This window comes from Nelusetta ayraudi, unplaced genomic scaffold, assembly GCF_046127955.1.
Source record: "Nelusetta ayraudi isolate G7.1 ecotype Tasmania unplaced genomic scaffold, CSIRO-AGI_Nayr_v1 ptg000008l, whole genome shotgun sequence".
Taxonomy (NCBI): domain Eukaryota; kingdom Metazoa; phylum Chordata; class Actinopteri; order Tetraodontiformes; family Monacanthidae; genus Nelusetta; species Nelusetta ayraudi.
In genome coordinates, this window is record NW_027466058.1 from 2,459,248 (window position 1) to 2,478,917 (window position 19,670).

Consider the following 19,670-nt stretch of genomic DNA (forward strand, 5'->3'; position numbering starts at 1 on the left):
AGTTCTCTCTTGCGTGAACACAATTAATAGTTGACGGCATTCGACTGCCTGAATTATGGTGTCTCTTTGAGTGAGTTTTAATCCTTCTGAACGCATTGTTACGGCTGTCTGCTACTGTACTTGGGAGATGCACATAACGCTGTGCAATTTTCAGTCGACAGTCACTGGGCGATGTTACATTCCCGTTGACATGTTCAAAGGAGAGCTTATTTGCATATTTATAATCATCTTTAAATCCTGGATGCAACAGAAAAGCCATTCTACTCGTTCTATGACAGAAATGTGGGAGTTTAAAATTGATATGCAATTATTTTTTTGATGTGTTATTTTATTAGACTGAGCCAAACAGCCATTTGGAAACATATGTATCTGATCTGATGTGTTGAAGATTTATTGTTCATAATGAAATGAACAACGCAATAGATTATCATGGAACAGAGAGCAGGGCGCGATTCTCAGTCCGTGAGGCTCTTTGATTCCGCGGGATTACTGGTTGCCAGTCAGTTTGGGACAAGCTGCTTCAGTTAACCATTGTTCTCAGATGGTGTGATAAAGTGATAACATCGCTCTGCAAGATGTTTGAATGAGGGTGAATGGCACAGTGAGATAAATCAATACAACATTAAATACAGTCTCACAAACCAGAGCGTGTACCTGGACTATGTACCCTAAAATTAAAAAAAACTAAAGAAAAACACACCATGATAAATCTCACACCTGAAAACAAAGCATATATATACATATACATATACATATTTGATGGATATAAATGTTTATTGATTGATTTATGTTTTCAAGACCCCAATTTATGTAGAATTATTGTTTTTTCATTCTGCTGTGGTTTTGTTTTTCCACACTTTTTTTTTTTTTGTATAACACCACCACTTTTAACAGTGGCAAGTCTTGTGCCTGGCCACTCTCTGCCTGCCCCGCACGTGCAATCATGATCAGAACCACGGACAGTTACATCATGAACGTTGTTGCAGTGCAGCAGAAGTTCATTATCATGCTCTGCGATTTCGCGTGAGCCGCATAGGGTAACCTCTGGGGGGTGCCTTGGGTGCGCTGCACTAGAAGCGGCGTCCATTGTTACACCACTGATTCTCTCTGCAATGCGGATCTTTCACCTTGAGGGCATCTGCTGACAGGTTTTCAGGTAGGTTTTTGAGGGTAGGCCTCATTTCCGAGTCAACGTGCATTCTTAAAGGTTGCAACAGGTCACAGTTAGTGCGATCAGCAAAACTATTTTTTTGCATCGAGAAGTGAGCAAATGTTGGGCATGCTAAAAAGTTAACAACTTTTACCATAATAAATTTTTTAGCTTTTGTAATTAAGTTAAAGTTAGTTTAAAAACCCATTTTAAACATTTAAAAGCAGAATGTTAGCCTTATTTATTGCAATGTTTCTGAAGAGCATCTTGCAGTTTTCCCCTTAACCACAGCGTCAGGACAGAAGAATGATTGCAGCAGTGGGTTCAAAGGTGCAACACAACGTTATTTAGGACTAACAAAGATCCACTGAGACACCGAGGCCTTGAGAGCACAAAGGTTCTGGCAAACATCTTGTCGTATACGCACAAAGAATCCTAATGACTTGTGGGACATCAAAACCCATTGCAACTTATTAGCCGTAGAGCATTTTCTAGTGGTAAGCTGGTGACTAGTGGTCTGAGGACCCAATGGGAGCAAAAAAAAAAAAAAAACAGCTTACTTAGTGGTGACTACCAGGGATGAGGTAGAAATAATTATTACAAGAGCATGAAGACAACTGAGTTTGTCTTCGAATGAACGACATCATAAATTATGAATGTGCGCTACCTAGAGGGCAATTCCTAGTTGAGCGGACAGAAGGCGGCTTCCGCTGATCACATCCAAACTCTTTTCTCTATGAGTGATTACAGAGCCTGACTTTCTTTTATTTCACAGCGAGTACCCCCCCCCCCCCCCGCTCATGTAAACCCCTTGTTTCTTGTGACCTCAGCAATTGTTCAGAGCCATCTACAGAGATATTCAACATTATAGACCTTGTGATATAGTTTTCTCTTGGCCAGGTCATGCAATTTGACCATGTGACTGACATATAGTTTATGCAATGGTCTCAAGTGGACCCTTGAACAAGCACCCAGTCTATATTTGGGGGCTTATGGAGCCCTGCGCAGAATTCAAATTGAGACGTGACCACAGCTCTGCGTAGGGCCCCTTCGGCTCATTTAAATCAGTGTTGAGCCTTAGCAGTGTCACAACCTTGAGCTGAATGGTGCATACATGCACTATAATGAAGTAATTTGCCAACTGATTTGCCATGTCAGAGCTGATATGAAAGCACGGAGTGATGTGTGTGTTTCTGTGGGGACGGGTGGGGTTGGTGGTGTGTACATCTGCGTGCATTGTTCTTCATGACAAACAGATTGAGAAAGATCTTTGGCGAGAAGAGATCTCGGTCAGTCCTCACAACTTGATCAGTTTGGTGGTAAGATAGGAATGTAGGTTCAGGTGTTTTTTTTTGTTGTTGGTGAAAACAGAGATTTGGTTTGGGCGTTTGAAAAGAATGGAAAATGAATGGAAGGTCTCTCAAAGGTAGTTTTGCGTCCTTGCAATCTAAATTTCACTGTCTTGTCATTGCAGGAGTGCAAGGAATTTGAGGCCAAGTATATGGGGCATTTTCACTGATTCGTCCACTAGGAATGAAAATGAATGGAATGAATAGACCAATCTAAAGTCTTGACAAAGAAGTCTCCAACAAACTGCCTTCTTGTACATAAGGCACTTGGAGGAATGGAAAACATTTTTAACCAACAGTGTGAGTGGCGAGGACACTTTGGTCTCCTTATTACTGCTCACAACTTCATTGCAAACTAATTAACAAGGGGAGGGTTTCATTTTCTCAAGTGCAGTGTGTGCATTCAGGCATATTGTGGTAAGGTGTGGGCCTAGTTCTCTCTCTCTCTCTCTCTCTCTCTCTCTCTCTCTCTCTCTCTGTTTGTGTGTGTGTGTGTGTGTGTGTGTGTGTGTGTGTGTGTGTGTGTGAGAGAGAGAGAGACAGAGAAAGATTGAAAGAGAGAGAGAGACAGAGAGAGAGAGAGAGAGAGAGAGCGAGAGAGTAAGAGAGAGAGAGAGAGAGAGAGAGAGAGAGAGAGAGAGAGAGAGAGAGAGAGAGAGAGAGAGAGAGGCAGGCGCGTTATTGTTGCGCCGCAGAGCGCAACATCTGCCGAGCAGCGCGGCGGCGGCGGAGGACACACGCTCATTGGCAGCGACTTGTCTGGAACCCCGAGCAGCAGCAGGAGCAGCAGCAGCAGCAGCAGCAGCAGCCAGGATGTCTGGGATCGCCGGCAATTTGGATTGCGAAGAGTGTTTGTCTTCCTCGCACGTGGCCAACAGCGGGGAGTTACGCGTGCACTCCGCCGTGGACGAGGACGAGGAACTTCTCCGCTACATCTGGACGGAGTACCTGCACCCCAAGCAGTACGAGTGGGTCCTCATCGTGGCTTACATCATCGTCTTCTTCGTCTCACTCATTGGGAACTCGCTGGGTGAGTTGAAAACAAAACAAAACAGAGAAGAGAGAAAAAAAAACAACAACAACAACCTCGCAGTGACTAATTGACGTGCATGCGTAATCGCCAATATGCAAATTGGAGCCCGATCAACTTTTGTTATGCGGGCTAAAAGTGCAAACAAACAAAAACTAACTGTTTGCTGCCCGCTTCGTAATTTTCTGCTGGCTGCTGCTGCGTGGAATGACCTGTGCCAAGGGTGAAGCAGCGGCGGGGAAGGTTATTAGTCGCGGCGCGCCTCTGATGCTGATCATGAGCGAACCCCCGCAGAGCGCGTTTGAAGTTTCAGATTAGACATGATGGAATCATTTATGTCTCAGCGGGAACTCTGCAAAGCTTCAAAGATCAGATCATTGGCTACATGTATTGTACCCCCCCCCGCCCCCCCAAACATGCTTTATACAGTATATTATTTATTTACAATATGAGGCGTGAGGCAAAATCACAGCACAGCCTTGTTCTCTCGATGTGAACCAATTACTAACATCTGGGGGGGGGGACTGCACCTAGACGTATTTGTTCAACCCAAGATCACATTCAGTCTTATTATTCAATCGTATTATTGACTTTTCTTGATTCTTAACACTGGAATCTCGGTCCAGGGCCAAGTCAAGGTTTCAGTCAATCAATTTATTCCATCAAAAACAAGAATTCTTTGAAAAATTCAGTACAAAAATGATCAAATGCCTTCTGCAGAGTTCAGTTTGATGTCATTTAATTTAAACCTTTTAGGATTAATGGCCAGACATGTAGACATTCTTTGGTGGCTATGTTTCAAGAAGTTGTGATATTTGAACTAATAATAATAATAATAATAATAATAATAATAATAATAATAATAATGATGATGATGATGATGATGATGATATTGGGACTTCTTGAACTACAGGTGTCAAAAGATATAATTTGTGTCATTTTTGATGTGTGATAGGAAGTGTTATTTGAGTTGGAGTAAAGATTTTCTCTTTATTACTGAAGTTGCTCCAGCTCTTGAACTGACTTGAACATTCTTTCACATTAAATTAATATTAAAAAGGGGTTTCACAAGTACGTGAACAAGAGAAAGAGACACTGACTTGCTGCTTGTGGAATGTGTAATATTTCCACACACAAGAAGGTGAAATTGCAGTAACATTTTATTCAACATTTTATTCAACCTGCCCCTCTTTAGTTGTAAATTCACCTGATGCTTAAGAGTAGAAATGGACGGGAAATGTTACAAACCCTGCCTGTTAAGCCAGTCAGGTTTTAAAAGCTCTGACCTTGGCGGGACAGGACAGCTGACTAAGATGGCTTCAATCAGTGTGGATGGTAACCAATAGTAACCAGTTCTAATGACCACGGGCTAAAAAAAGGACAGAGGGCAAACCTCCCTGTGACAGGAACCTGTAAGGATATTGGCCACTAGGTGGCATAGAGGCCCTTAAATCACGGTCAACAACGTGCTACTACTGCTCTCCATTCAGATAACTCTGTTCTTTTCAACATCAACCTCGCTGGTCCATAGAAGGAAACAACATATCAACATATCTACGTATAGCCTATTGATGTACCTGTTCATTAATATGCATTTTACTTCTTTCAAGACAAATGAACAGATGAATGAGAAGAGGGTTACAGGTGGCAATAAACTAGATGCACAATAGTTCAATGGCTGCCAATGAGATACTGTCCTCAATGAAGAAACTTCTCAAATCAGTTTGTTAATGACTTATGAATAATTATGAGAAACCCCCGTACAAAAATTCAGAAACTGAACTTACGGAAAAAGCCAAAACAAATTTGTAATGATATAAAACTCATTTGAAAAACTAAATTAAAGAAGATGAATATTGGCCATGTGGACTTTGAAGCTTTACACTGAGGACTCACAGCGCTGCCTCGACTGGATAATGAAATGAGGGGTAGTATAATTCTTCATGTGATGCAGTGTTTCCATACACAGCGGGATGCCATATGATGGTACTTTTTTCCCCCTCACAGTTGCATGGTGAGTCTGCATTGTTAGAGAGCATTAGTTGTCATGACAATGGAGTCTGCACATTAGCCAAAACAAAAAAAAAAGCTTTTTAAAATGTATATCCTATTTGTAAGGCAAGCACAAACACTTTTCTGCCATTCATTCAAGAACACTGTCTTCACTGTTTAAACCATTTATTGCAACAGATACTTAACAGTCCCAGCCAACATATCCACACGGGCTGGCCACCAAGTAGGCTCGGCAACTAGCCAAATTGGGTTTGGCCAATATGGGTGATGTATTGGCTAAATAGGTAGAGCACCTCCACCTGGGCTCACACACGGGGTTAGAAGGGGGCTGAGTGGGCAAGCGTTTGGTTGGGACTCGGCCCCGAAAGCTCATCAATCAATGGCCCAGGTTCGCAAATAGGATTTCCGTCAAAGGATCTCTACATTATTCACAGAACACAACACGACACCTTCAATGCCGCAAAACACCCTAAAAGAAAGAGAAAACCGAAACAGCAGAGAGAAGTGGAAGAGGGCTCTTTCTTTCCAGGATTACAACAACAAAATGGAAGCAACTGAAGAGCTGTTTCAGACTCGGACTGAGCAGGTGAATGCTTTTGCGGAGGTGGCGGCAACGTGTGTGCAGCAATGTTGAAAGGGACATCAGTGTGGCAGCTTGGATTTAAATAGCGGGAGAAGTGTGGAAGACTGATTACGATTGGGTAGAGAGCTGATTACAGCTCGGGCTTGTGACTTCGGTGTCATGCATGAACTGACGTTAAGCTTCAAATGTTATGAGAAAACATAAAACAAAACAAAACTCACTTCTCTTTATATTATTACCTCTACTGACTGACTGGCGAACTGACAGTAGTCATCAATGTAATAAAATTTACATTGTCAGCAGATCGTGGACAAGTATCTGTATGCATTATGATACAGTTAGTAGTTAGAACAGGGAATAAAACAACCACAAATTCCGTTTCGTTGAGTTATCAAAACATGGCCCCAGGATTCAGTTCTTAGTGTCTGTATTTATTTTTCATCATGTCTTTTCATTTTTCATCTGGTCTGTGGTGTATATTCAATAACCGCTTCACACATAGCCAGGAAAATCGACGTAAAACACACTTTAATCTGACAGCTGTCATTCAAAAGCACTCAGAAAATCAACATGAGAGGCGAGAGAACAGCCCGGGTCCTTTAAATCTCAACGGGCAACAAAAAAAACCCCACAAAACTGTACAACAAAACTTTGAGCGTCAAAATTGATGTTGCATCAAATTCAACAGATTATTCAGAAAGCTGATGGCCCACGAGCAGAGAAGAAGCTGTTGTTGGGCCAGTTAATGTGGCTCTTGAAGGTGTGTGCACTTCCAGCTGCAGAGCAGCGGGTGAAGCAGGTGTGAGAGGGTTCATGGATGGCCTTCTCTGCTGCTCTGCCCTTGGCAGACAGCGGGGGCTGGCCGTGTCAGGGTGGGAGGAAGACGAAGGAGGCGGCCTGTCATCTTCTCCTCAGTGCACGGTGTGGCAGGCGTTATTTGTCTCACATTGACTTCCCACACACGTGCGCATGCTGAATGTGGGTCAGGGAGCAGCTTTCAAGCAGGCAAAGGGAAGGGTGCAACAATTTAAGTTTGTCAAGTAAAAGAAAACATTCTTGTTTCAGTCTGAAGAAACATCCAAATAATTCACTTGTTTATTCTTCCTTTTGTGGGAAATAGCCAAAGGAAATTCTAAAATATACAGACAAGGACAGATTTTCCCCCCCGAGCCAGCTGCTGTCAATAAGAAGCTCAAGGCTTCCATTTCTGCACCGGTGATGGCATCCAGCACCGTGCCATATCTACCCACCCACCTGAGTGGTTTGTTAAATGGTTGCCAGAGGGAAGAAGATTGGCTTACAGTGGTCTCACTTCCTGATACATACTTACAGACGCACACATATACAGAACCGGTTGGATGATGCATATTTGCTGAATTGAGCACAGTGCTCGGGGCCAGTGGGATGCACAAAATCAAGACATTGATAGAAATAATTTTTACTCTTTGAAAGGCAGCCCAGAGCCAGGAATTAATTTTTTTCTGCACTTGGCAAGCTGGAATTGTGGTGTCCTTGCTTGGAAGTGATTAATTATTAAATATGCACAAGTCCTGTTATGTGTAAAAGCAGAAGTGGTAGGCCTGAGGGTATTTGACAGGTGAATCTGAATTGGAAATGTTGTGGATTCCAGATGACAGCGTCTAGGATTCTTTTTTTAGTGAGTCTGTTGGCATATTGAATGTTAATTGCATCTATTTATTTTTTTTCCGAATATTTTGCCAGCAGAAACTGAGATATAGACGTTTCTTTTAGTGAGTTTCAAATCAAACTCAGCGGGTGGCAGCAAACCTGCAGAATCTCGGGGCTGCTGGGTTCTAATTAATCTACACAACAGTGATAAATAATTTTTACCTTCCCAGTCCACAGGTGTTCATTGGTTACGTGTCTCTGCCAGTTTGCTTTGCAGTGTGGAAAAACCGACACATGCGCACCGTGACCAACTATTTCATCGTGAATCTCTCTCTGGCGGACGTGCTGGTGACCATCATCTGCCTGCCGGCCAGCCTCGTGGTGGACATCACGGAGACGTGGTTCTTTGGACAAACCCTTTGCAAAATTGTGCCTTACCTACAGGTAGGACTTTTGCCTTTTATGTGTGATTCTCAAATCTCGAAACTAGCAGGGCAAAAAAAAAAGATCCATGAATGCAAGACGAGATCTTCCTTCTCATAAATAAGGTATGTTTTCACCCAGAAGATCAACAAACGAGTGACTAGTATGAATCTATACCTCAGCCATGCCTCACTAAATGCCTTTTGGGAGTCTTTTCTGATTCACAGCTGCATTGTCTGAATATGTGAATCTTAAAGAGAAAATCTTTTATTTATATTAGGGTGAATGCCACAGTGAAGTAGAAATGAAACATCAAATGAAATGCAATGTTAAATTGTGCACAAAGGGCCCTGGCCCATGTCTGTGTGGAGTCTGCATGTTCTCCCTGTGTATGCGTGTGTATGGCTTCCTCCCACAGTCCAAAGACACGAGCGTTAGGGTAATTGGCAAGTATGAACGTGCGTAGAAGTTGTTGTTTGTGGGTTATAACTTGCCTTCGTTCAAGACAGCGGGGATCAACTCCAGCACCTGCTGTGTCCCTGAGTGCAGGAGAATGAAGCAGGTATTGAAGTCGGATGGGTGCCGATAAAGATGTACAAATCTTAAAATGTTCGGACGAAACATTTTTGTTCCGCATAGCAAAACATCCAGTCAGTAATGATGCTCATTGGCAACTAAGTAAAGCACCAGACTTGACATAGACTCCTTGTTAATGATAAGACTTGTTGCTGTTTGATTAGAATCAAATCATTTTGTTACGTTTGTTTTTGTTTGCCTCCACCCCCATATATTCCCCTGGGCACCTATCTTTTTTTCTTTTTTTTTTTAAGTGGCAGGAACCACAGCAAGATGGAATCCGCCATGCAATACATTATGCATACATACAGTACAAGCAATATGAATGTATTATTTTACAACGTATGCTTCTGAGTCTCAGGAATGATTGATTGTCTCTGCTCATGGGAAAGAGGAGCAAGCGGGATTGGAACAGGTGGTAGTTGAGTCAGAACAGGCTGGCTGAATGAAATGAACTGTTCCCAACTTGAACACCTCTGTTCTTTGAAAAGTCGTTTGATATACACTGGATTGCTGACGTACTTGGAATGCAGTCCATGTAGCACTGGCTTAGACAGCTGATAGCTTCCCACTAGGTAATATTAAAATTATTCTTAAATTAAATTAAAATATCCAATGTTCCTATTTCCTTATTTCCTATTAATGTTTATGCAGGGGCCACAGAGAAAGTCTGGTCCGAGCAGAATTGCAAATTTAACACGTCCGAAATTAAGAAAGGAGACTGCATCCCTGAACTGAATCCTCAGTGGACTCCCTAACTAAAGTTGACTCAATTACCAAAGTTAGGTTGTTATTCAGTCAAAAAATATTTAAAATGTGTTACAGGTCCTTTTTTTCTTTTTCTTTTTTAAATATTTGACTAGCTGGCTCAGGGAGCTGACCTTCACTGAAGAGGATGTTGATCTCCTCTAGTGGTGTGTCATCATCCAGCTGAGCAAACACGCAAAAGACATGACGGGTTGTGTACCGTCAGTCGCCTTTCATGCCGCTGACATCATCGTGGTCCATATTTTAGTATGTAGGGGTTCAGCATGCGTGCGGGTTTCGTTGAATTTCTCCACTGAAATTGGAGATGACGCAAAGTGAAATGGAATCAGGGCATCTCCTGTGCAGGAAGTTTATCAGGTGTCAGCAGGCTACACCTCATCTGGGTCTAATCAAATTCATCTGGAAATGAAATTGGCTACACACACATACAAGTGCACACACACACACACACACACACACACACACACACTCACAGATAAGCCAAGTAACACATTTTGCGTGTATATGTAAGATACCATACGAACACGTGTCACATGACCTCTGTTCTGGAATCACTGGATGTACATCGGCCCACTGAATGAAAGTTGAACTTCCTGTATTGTAAAAGCAACCGCTATATTTTGGAGAATACACTGACATTACAATTTGCATTGAGCATCAGACTGTAACACTACCTATGAACTACATTTTCCATTATTTTGCTTTCATCAGCATGGACCGTAAGAACACACGAGGGGAATTGTCGTAGAAAGGAAACTTAATGAACTGTCATAACAGATTTGTTTCGTTGCAGGAGTGTTATAGCGTTGCATTCTACATTTGTGGACAATGCAGCATACAGTGTTCTTGATGCAAACAACAGTCTTTCTGTGTTCTTTTTGTGTCGTACTTTGATCAGCAAACGATGTACCAAAGATCAGATTTTAGATTTTTTATGCAGTGTAATGCATAAAAACTTCCAACAATGGTTTCTGCAAGGCCAGATTTAAAACGGACATTTTTGCAGCTCTCAGGCTGTTTAACAATGTTCCGTGATTCATTCTCTCTGTTTGTTTTCCTCCGTAGACCATCTCAGTCTCCGTGTCAGTGCTGACACTGAGTTGCATCGCCCTGGACCGCTGGTACGCCATCTGTCACCCTCTGATGTTCAAGAGCACGGCCAAGAGGGCTCGCAAGAGCATCGTCATCATATGGATCGTGTCTTGTGTCATCATGATCCCTCAAGCCATCGTGATGGAGTGCAGCAGCCTGCTGCCCGAGCTGACCAACAAGACCAGGCTGTTCACCGTGTGCGACGAGCACTGGGGAGGTTGGTTTCCACACGACTGCAAGTTTGGCCCGACACCGGCGACTGAAAGTGAAAGCTTTCCAATTAAATGCTGCGGTTTGAAAGTCGAGGGTGGAATTTCAAGATCGCGTGGCCGAAGTGGCTGGTGATTTATATTAAAATAAAGGGGGCTGGCCTCACTTTCCATAAGTGCTGATAAGGGGCGAGTAATTAATCAGTTTTAATGAAGTTCAGATAAAACATCGATGGCATCCAAAGGATAACCTTGGTGAGGTTTTGCATGTGGTAGCTCACAGTGAATGAGGCAGGAAGATACAAAGGATGGATTAATGTAAACTTTAAAAGCCACATATCATACCTATTTTTCTTTCTCTCTCTATCTTCATCTTTCACTGACTGCAGTGGCGTATCCTCTCGCAGTCTAAGACCTCTACAGATCTCTATACTAGGCCTTCATTTCTTCTTTATGCGACAGCTAATGGACCATCTATATGTCTGGGAGCTGAGAGCAACAGCTCGGCAACAAAAACGTCACAGTGACCTTAATGCTTTCACATATACTCTATCTAAACACCCTTCATGGTTTTAGCCCAAGCAAAAAAAATAAAATAAATAAAAGTGCACAATAATACTATAAGGTCACTTTTTCTTAGAATGAGAAGAATACAGTCCCCAACAGGCATGTCAGTCTTTGAATGAGGTCACGTGCTGAGCATTGCGGGGCATTTGGCGTCTAAAGAAGTGTGAAGGGCAGATGCTTTTCTTGCCTCTGCAGTCCTCAACCAGGAGAGCAAATTGTCACGGGGCGATTTAACGCTTTAACCGCTCCTACATGGGCTGCAAACACTTCCACGGTCCGCCAACGAGCAAATAGAAAGTTATTTCTGGAGGAGGGGCTGTTTTTGGAAGCGCGGCAGTCCTTCTGCGCTGTGCGGGATTCTGCCTCCATGAAGAGAACAAGCGCTTTTCCTCTGGCAACCCCCCCTCCCCCCGCGACCCTAATTAATGTAAAGCCTACAATCTGAAAAGGTTACATTGTCTTCTCTCCCAGGGTTTGCTCCTGACTAGAACATCAAATGGGTCTCGCTGGGTGTGTTGCGCTGGAAGGTTTCAGTGCATTAACACACCGTTATAGGTGTTGTCTTGTCCTGTGAGAATATTGATTAACAGCCACAAGTCTCCTCTGCAGCATTTTAATAGCTTATTGACTGTTGCAGCCATGGCTATTATTTTCTTACCAAATTAAAGTTAATGTTTAATTTAAATTGAAAAAAGGGTGGAGGAGCTGCAAAGTGATGTGCTTGTGTTCTGTTTGTCCCAATCATTCAATGTGAGGATGATCTAAAGGGTTACGGCTGGAAGAAACGCTAAATCAAAGTCTTAGTGTTTCCTCAGTGTTGTCCAGATGTCGCATTCTCCTCCATCCTAGTCGAGGGATGAAACCATTACCGGCCGATTCAGAAATAATTCCTTTGTATGTGAGTCACACAACTTACATACGAGATGCATCTAAGAAGGTGACTCCACGCTATTGACTGAGATATTGCAATGTTAGATCTAATGTGTCCTTACATCTGCGCTCTGGACATTATTGCTGTATTGTTGTAATGCACACCAGTGCCGCTGAAGGAGAAGTGGCACGTGTAGTAGTAGCAGGGGCGGACTGGGGGGGAAAAGTGGCCCAGGGAATTATTGATAGACTGGCCCACTTCATGTGCGGTGTGGGATGAAAAAAACAGCATTTGATGGTGTTTTGGACAATAATCATATAATAAACATTAACCTGAACCCTTAAGTAGCCTGCAGTAAAACAATTACAGCAGTGTAGTTATTTTAAAGCATGTAGTGATTTTAATGCAAGCAAGTCATTGATACAATAAAATTTGGCAGACCAATTTGCCAGGCTGTTAGAACTAAATAACTATAACATGAGTAAACCACGAGGTGCAACATAATTACAACAATGAGCCCTTTTCAATAAAAATGTCATTTCAAAATAGATAAACAACAAAGCTATAAAGTAATCTATATATTATATATAAACTATATAGTATCTAAAAACTTAACCCAGAACATGTATGAACATGAGAACTAAACTGAAAATAGCAAACTGACATTTGTAAATTAAAAACGTGAAATGTGAAGAAGAATCTTTCCTGTCTTTGCCTTTGTGTACACAGTGCTCCCTGGGGTCCCCTCTGGAACATGCTGTATATTTATGTGTGTGAGACCAAAAAAATATTACTGAAGTTACAATATGCAATACAGTTACAGTTACAATATACACTATATTACCAAAAGTATTTGCTCACCTGCCTTGACTCACATAAGAACTTAAGTGCCATCCCATTCCTAACCTGTAGTGTTCAATATGATGTCGGTCCACCTTTTGCAGCTATTACAGCTTCAACTCTTCTGGGAAGGCTGTCCACAAGGTTGAGGAGTGCGTTTATGGGAATGTTTGACCATTCTTTCAAAAGCGCATTGGTGAGGTCACACACTGATGTTGGTGGAGAAGGCCTGGCTCTCAGTCTCCGCTCTAATTCATCCCAAAGGTGTTCTATCGGGTTCAGGTCAGGACTCTGTGCAGGCCAGTCAAGTTCATCCACACCAGACTCTGTCATCCGTGTCTTTATGGACCTTGCTTTGTGCACTGGTGCACAGTCATGTTGGAAGAGGAAGGGGCCCGCTCCAAACTGTTCCCACAAGGTTGGGAGCATGGAATTGTCCAAAATGTTTTGGTATCCTGAAGCATTCAAAGTTCCTTTCACTGGAACTAAGGGGCCAAGCCCGACTCCTGAAAAACAGCCCCACACCATAATTCCTCCTCCACCAAATTTCACACTTGGCACAATGCAGTCCGAAATGTACCGTTCTCCTGGCAACCTCCAAACCCAGACTCGTCCATCAGATTGACAGATGGAAAAGCGTGATTCATCACTTCAGAGAACATGTCTCCACTGCTCTATAGTCCAGTGGCGTCGTGCTTTACACCACTGCATCCGGCGCTTCACATTGCACTTGGTGATGTATGGCTTGGATGCAGCTGCTCTGCCATGGAAACCCATTCCATGAAGCTCTGTGCGTACTGTACTTGGGCTAATCTGAAGGCCACATGAAGTTTGGAGCTCTGCAGCAATTGACTGTGCAGAAAGTCGGCGACCTCTTTGCACTATGCGCCTGAGTATCCGCTGACCCCTCTCCGTCAGTTTACGTGGCCTACCACTTCGTGGCTGAGTTGCTGTTTTTCCCAAACTCTTCCATTTTCTTATAATAAGCTGACAGTTGACTGTGGAATATTTAGGAGCAAGGAAATTTCACGACTGGATTTGTTGCACAGGTGCTATCCCATGACAGTTCCACGCTGGAAGTCACTGAGCTCCTGAGAGCGACCCATTCTTTCACAAATGTTTGTCAAAACAGTCTGCATGCCTAGGTGCTTGATTTTACACACATGTGGCCAGGCCAAGTGATTAGGACACCTGATTCTGATCATTTGGATGGGTGAGCAAATACTTTTGGTAATATAGTGTAAGCCATGAGGTGAGAGTACACGCCAACATATAAGTTAAATCATCCTGAAGCCTTGGCTAAAACGAGTTCTAATGTCTCTGGCTTTGTTTTGGTGAAATAATGCTGCTGCATGGGGGCACTGACTTCTAGTGTAGGCCTTGGCTGTGTCAGTCAGCAGCAGGATCATCTTCAGACTACAAGAATATTCGCATTGATAATAATGCTAGTAAACCATTAAAATTGCACCATCAACAAAATATAAGGAGTGCAGTATATGGTGTTGCGATTTGATGGTAATAATAATAATTTGCTAAAAAGCAAACGAGGCAAACGGGCATTGTTGTCATCAGCCTGAGCACAACAACAACAACAAAAACAACAACAAGAATAAATTTACCTTAACCCCAAACAGTTCTCTCTGCAAGGCCTAACCTTAAACTTTAATCCTAACTCCAACCCATACACTTTGCGGCATTAACTAAAGTTAGCCAAATGAGCATTTTCGCCTAAAACATCATCAAGTTCCAATCATAACTTATCATCATTCTGTCACTGGCTCCACTGGTCTCAGTTCCGTGCACTGCCGTGTCTGTCAGAGTCGGACTCATCGTTCTTCCTGCTGGACTCAGGTGCATGTTCGCTAAAATCCGGCTGTTCAGTCTAACCACCGCTAATGCAGCTATGGCTAAACTCGGCCCCGAACCACCATCAAACACGTCTGTCGGTTTTTGTTTGTTTTGTTTTTTTCCCCTTCCCTACTGGTTGCTGCAAGTTCTTCGAGGGATTTCATTTTTTAATCCCCGAGCTTTTCAGAACCACCTTTGCGTTTTTGAACATGTTTTCAATGCTCCATCTGCCCGGGCAGCGCTAACTCTCAATCCTGCATGAGAGCTGTCAAGCGCTGTTACAGCAGCGTGATTGACAAGTCAAAGCTGCAACAGGCTGAGGTAATGGGTGGGACCTACCCACGTGGATCAAATTTTGATTGGTTATCAGCAAAAGTAGTGTGATACGTGCACACAGGTATAGTCTATTACATTAATAGCTAACCGACCGAGCCACCCGTGCGGACCACAAAACGGTTGGCCGTTGCGATAGATTTATTTATTTTTTCCTCCCCTCTTTCGTTTTCCCTTTCTCATGGTCCGGCCCACCGGGGAAATCCCCGGTATCCCCGTATGCCAGTCCGCCCATGAGTAGTAGTAGTAGTAGTAGTAGTAGTAGAATATCTTAGAATTCTAACAATAAAACATTTGAAAGGGTTCAGCAGCTGCATTGCTAAAATACTTTTTAAAATATAAAGATAAAAGCACCCTTCACAATCACTTCCCATTGACCTGTTGCCAGAGAGATTTGCGAGATTTAAGAAATCCTCTAGATTTTCATGTTATCCACGTTCAACTTGATCATAAATTCTCAATATTCATAATTTTGTTTAGTTGGTCAATACTAGAAAAATAAAGTTATCTATCTACATCTAATACCTATGACATTGTGTTGTATTTGCAGGTATAATTTTCAGGTATTTTTATATTTTCTAGACTTACAATATGCGCCAAACAAAAACTGTGTGATCATCAGCTGACGTGTGATTTCAGCTTAAGTGTTCAACAGTTTGGGTTTTTGTCTCGTGGCTCTCTCTGTAAACTGTTATTTCAAATGTCTAAAATGTCGGCCTTTCAGGCTGGGACTTAATTTCTTATGACGCTACAATGGCCACACTGATTGCCTGGCACAGGTGTGATGCATGTGCCAAATGATTGGCCTTTCACCCAGTACTCAGACTCTTTTGTGAACCTTTCAGAATCAGAATCAGAATCAGTTTTATTGACCAAGTTTGTTGACTCCGGTTTGTCTCCGTTCTCTGTATGTAGGTTTAAGTTACTAACAAAAAGACAGTAAATAAAATGTACAACTCGCTGGTGGAATCAAAAATATATACAAGAATACATTATATGTACATCTATACATAGATATACATATATCTAGTCTACATACATACTGTAACAAGAAACATAGGTGCAGCAATGTGAGGTAGAACATGGTCGTTGAAAATGTAGCGCAGCATAAACAGTATGAACAGGTGGACAGGACACGATGGGTTATTGCACAGCGATTACTCTGAGTCTCTGTGAATGATGAGGGTTCATCAGAGCAGCAGCCTGGGGGAAGAAACTGCCTCTATGTCTGGTGATTGTGGCATACAGTAACGGCATCCAGAGGGCAGGTTAGTCCCAGTTAACCTCTCCTGATGAAGGTCTATGACCGAAAAATTGAAAGACATATTTTCAAGCATTTGAATGTGTGCAACTTTATCAAAATGCGCCACTGAGGACCACAGCTGCACCTCCTATTTTGTTGCTCCTTGTTTGTTTTTCTAAAATGTCATCCATCTCTTTTATTAATGTCCACAACCTGTTTATTTTCTCAACAGCTGAGATCTACCCTAAGGTCTACCACATCTGTTTCTTCATCGCCACGTACTGCGCGCCACTGTGTCTCATGGTGCTCGCTTACATCCAGATATGTCACAAGCTGTGGTTCCAACAGGTCCGCAACGGCTCATCTCTATGCAAATACAAGTGCCTGTACCTGTTGACTTCCAAACCACTTATTAATATATGCGCATATTTCATGAACCAGATACCTGGGAGCACGTCGGTGCTGCAGAGGAAGTGGAGATCCATGGAGTGCCCGGCTCAGGCTCCGGGCCTGGCTGAGCCTGCGCGGGTCCGGGCGAGTACAGCATGCGCCGAGATCAAACAGGTCCGGGCTCGCCGTAAGACAGCACGGATGCTGATGGTGGTTCTCTTTGTCTTCGCCCTGTGCTACCTGCCAATCAGCGTGCTCAATGTCATGAAAAGGTAATCTCCCCTGGGGCCACGCTGCATCCGGGATCAAAAGCCTTCAGCGCACTCAAACGAACCGGGCTTGAAATGTCCCTCAGCTTTATCTCATACGTGGGCATCGTCCACTTTCTGCTGTCTGATTCTCAATAAATCAGCTGCTGTGTTTTATTCCCTTTGACAGTGCGCTGTCACAGTTGACTGTTCTGCTTATCTGCAGAGTCTTCGGGACGTTTAAGAACACGAATGACAGAGAGACGGTGTACGCCTGGTTCACCTTCTCACACTGGCTCATTTACGCCAACAGTGCGGCAAATCCCATCATCTATAATTTCCTCAGTGGTAAGTCTGCAGCCTTCTAAGCGTGCATGTTTGAAATTGTATGCACTGGACTGTTGTGCGTAAAGCATCACGTTTCAATTTATATCAAATCTAATATTAGTTACCCTGCAGTCAGTAGCTCAGCGCTAGCCCCAGTTACGCATGAAATAAAAAACAAGTGTCATGTTGCTGAGTTTCAAACACATTAGCAATCTGGCTAATTCTTTATTGTGAGATCTGAAACTTAACGTCTGCCATTTCTTTTCTTTGTGGTTGTGTCTCTCTGCAGGGAAGTTTCGCGGGGAGTTTAAAGCAGCGTTTTCATGCCACTGTTGCGGCCAAGAGCAGAATCAAACAAAGAGGGTGCAGGTCCGGACGAGCATTGACAGCCGGAAATCCCTGTCAACCCAAGTGGTCAACATGGACAATGTGTCACGCATATCAGATCAGGTGGTGTAGTTTCACATTGTAAGGGCGCATCTTCAAACTTTGAAATGCCTGAACAGAGAATGTAACCGAAAAGAATTTTACCTGATCACAAAGACACTTTATAAAACCGAAGAGCTTTAGGGATTCAAACATTTCCAGAAGGAAACTCATTGTTTTTCTTGTATTCATTTTTTTTTTTTTTTTTTTTTGAAAGCAAACATGACTTAAATTGCACATTTGTGCTTCTCTTGATTGCGAATCATGACACAGATTTGTGAAGGGGTTGGAGGAAGCAGCAACTGAGCCTGGCTTCATGTCCAACAGTCACTGTTTTCATGCTCGAAGCCAGCAGAGATGGACCCATTTTTAAAGAGTTTGTGGCATGGAATTGCTGTTACAATGGTCCGAGCCTTTTTACTCCAGTTCCACATGCAGTGTCCAGGGCATATGCAAATAAGCAAAGAGATTGTTTTGTATGGGATGTACAGTTGGTTGTGCAAGCCACAAATGAGAAGAATGAGGCCATCCATCAGATCTGAGCCGCAAACCTCGTTTTAAAATAATGTTCAAACGGTATTTGGTCGGATTGTTCACAGCGGTGTTAAATCTTCTGAAAGGACAAACAGCCCTTAAATTCCACAATTTCCATCAAAATAAAATAAAAAGTCAGCGATTCATGCAATTAAGAGACCCCCAATATGACCGAAAACCCAAGAGGTATTCCTGAAAGCGGGTTTAACAAACTCTGAGGTTAATCCTGAACTCTAAATTGACTCAACGGAAAAAGAAAACTGTGGGGTTTTGCTTCAAGAACAGCAGATTGATTTTTGGCTTCGCTTTTCAAGTTTTTTTCCTCTTACCTTCACATGTTTCCTCAGAAGTGTCACGAGATGGTATGCGTGACGCGTCTTATCAGCTGGTGTTACGCGTGCCATCTCACTTCTGAGGTAGGCGGAAGCTCCGCTGAAACATGTAAAGGTAAGAGGAAAAAAAACCCTTGTCTTCCGAAAAGAAAAGTGAAGCTATGAAGAACGAAGACATAATGAACATAATCGATTTATTTATTTATTTATAATTTTCAATTTTCAGTGTAGTTAATGGAAGGTCCCAATAATGTGATATTTTCATCTTGGATTGCATATTGTCGTATCAAAGGTATCTCAGGGCATTTTGACGTAGGGCAGGTTTACTGCCGCACTCCTCTAAAAAGCCACTTGTTCCCTCTGCAAGCAAGGCCAACTGATAAACTGCTTACATGACTGTAGATGATGATGGATGGTTACTATGGCAGATGCACAATTGGAAGCTCTCTAGTACTGTAATACCAAACCTGAAGTTTGTTCTTATTTAAGTCCAATGTGGAACAAAGAAGCAGCTAAAAAATTAAAAGCAGTTCAGGCAGATGAGCCATAGGAAGCGTAGCAGTAGAGGCCAGTTCTGCAGACTTTAAATGGAACTGTGATTTAATGTCAGTCTCTATATGCTGTTGTCAGTTAGAGTTACATCACATGCAACTGAATCATTCAGGAAAAAAAGGTCAAGACCTTTCGTTTTATTGCTACATGCAAGCGTGAGGTACGGCTTGAATGAATACAGAAACAAGGAAAGAGGGAGGAATGGGCTGAGGGTCTCTTTCAGGAACTCTGCTCGCATTCACAGGCTCTGTTTCCACGGTGACTGACTCAGAGCATGGCAAAGGTCTCTGTCTGCGCAGAAAACATCTCATCATCTCAGGGTTTACATACTCAGAGT

At 42.7% G+C, this 19,670-nt stretch overlaps 1 protein-coding gene across 1 annotated transcript; it reads left to right on the forward strand.

Annotated features, from left to right (window-relative positions):
- The first annotated feature begins 3,124 nt into the window (after positions 1-3,124).
- Positions 3,125-18,840, forward strand: hcrtr2 (hypocretin (orexin) receptor 2). Its single transcript, XM_076018720.1, has 7 exons — positions 3,125-3,529; positions 8,020-8,198; positions 10,587-10,830; positions 16,757-16,872; positions 16,966-17,186; positions 17,389-17,510; positions 17,779-18,840. Exons 1-7 carry the CDS (start codon positions 3,313-3,315, stop codon positions 17,946-17,948), a joined length of 1,269 nt encoding a protein of 422 aa, XP_075874835.1. The 5' UTR covers positions 3,125-3,312; the 3' UTR covers positions 17,949-18,840.
- The last annotated feature ends 830 nt before the right edge of the window (positions 18,841-19,670 follow it).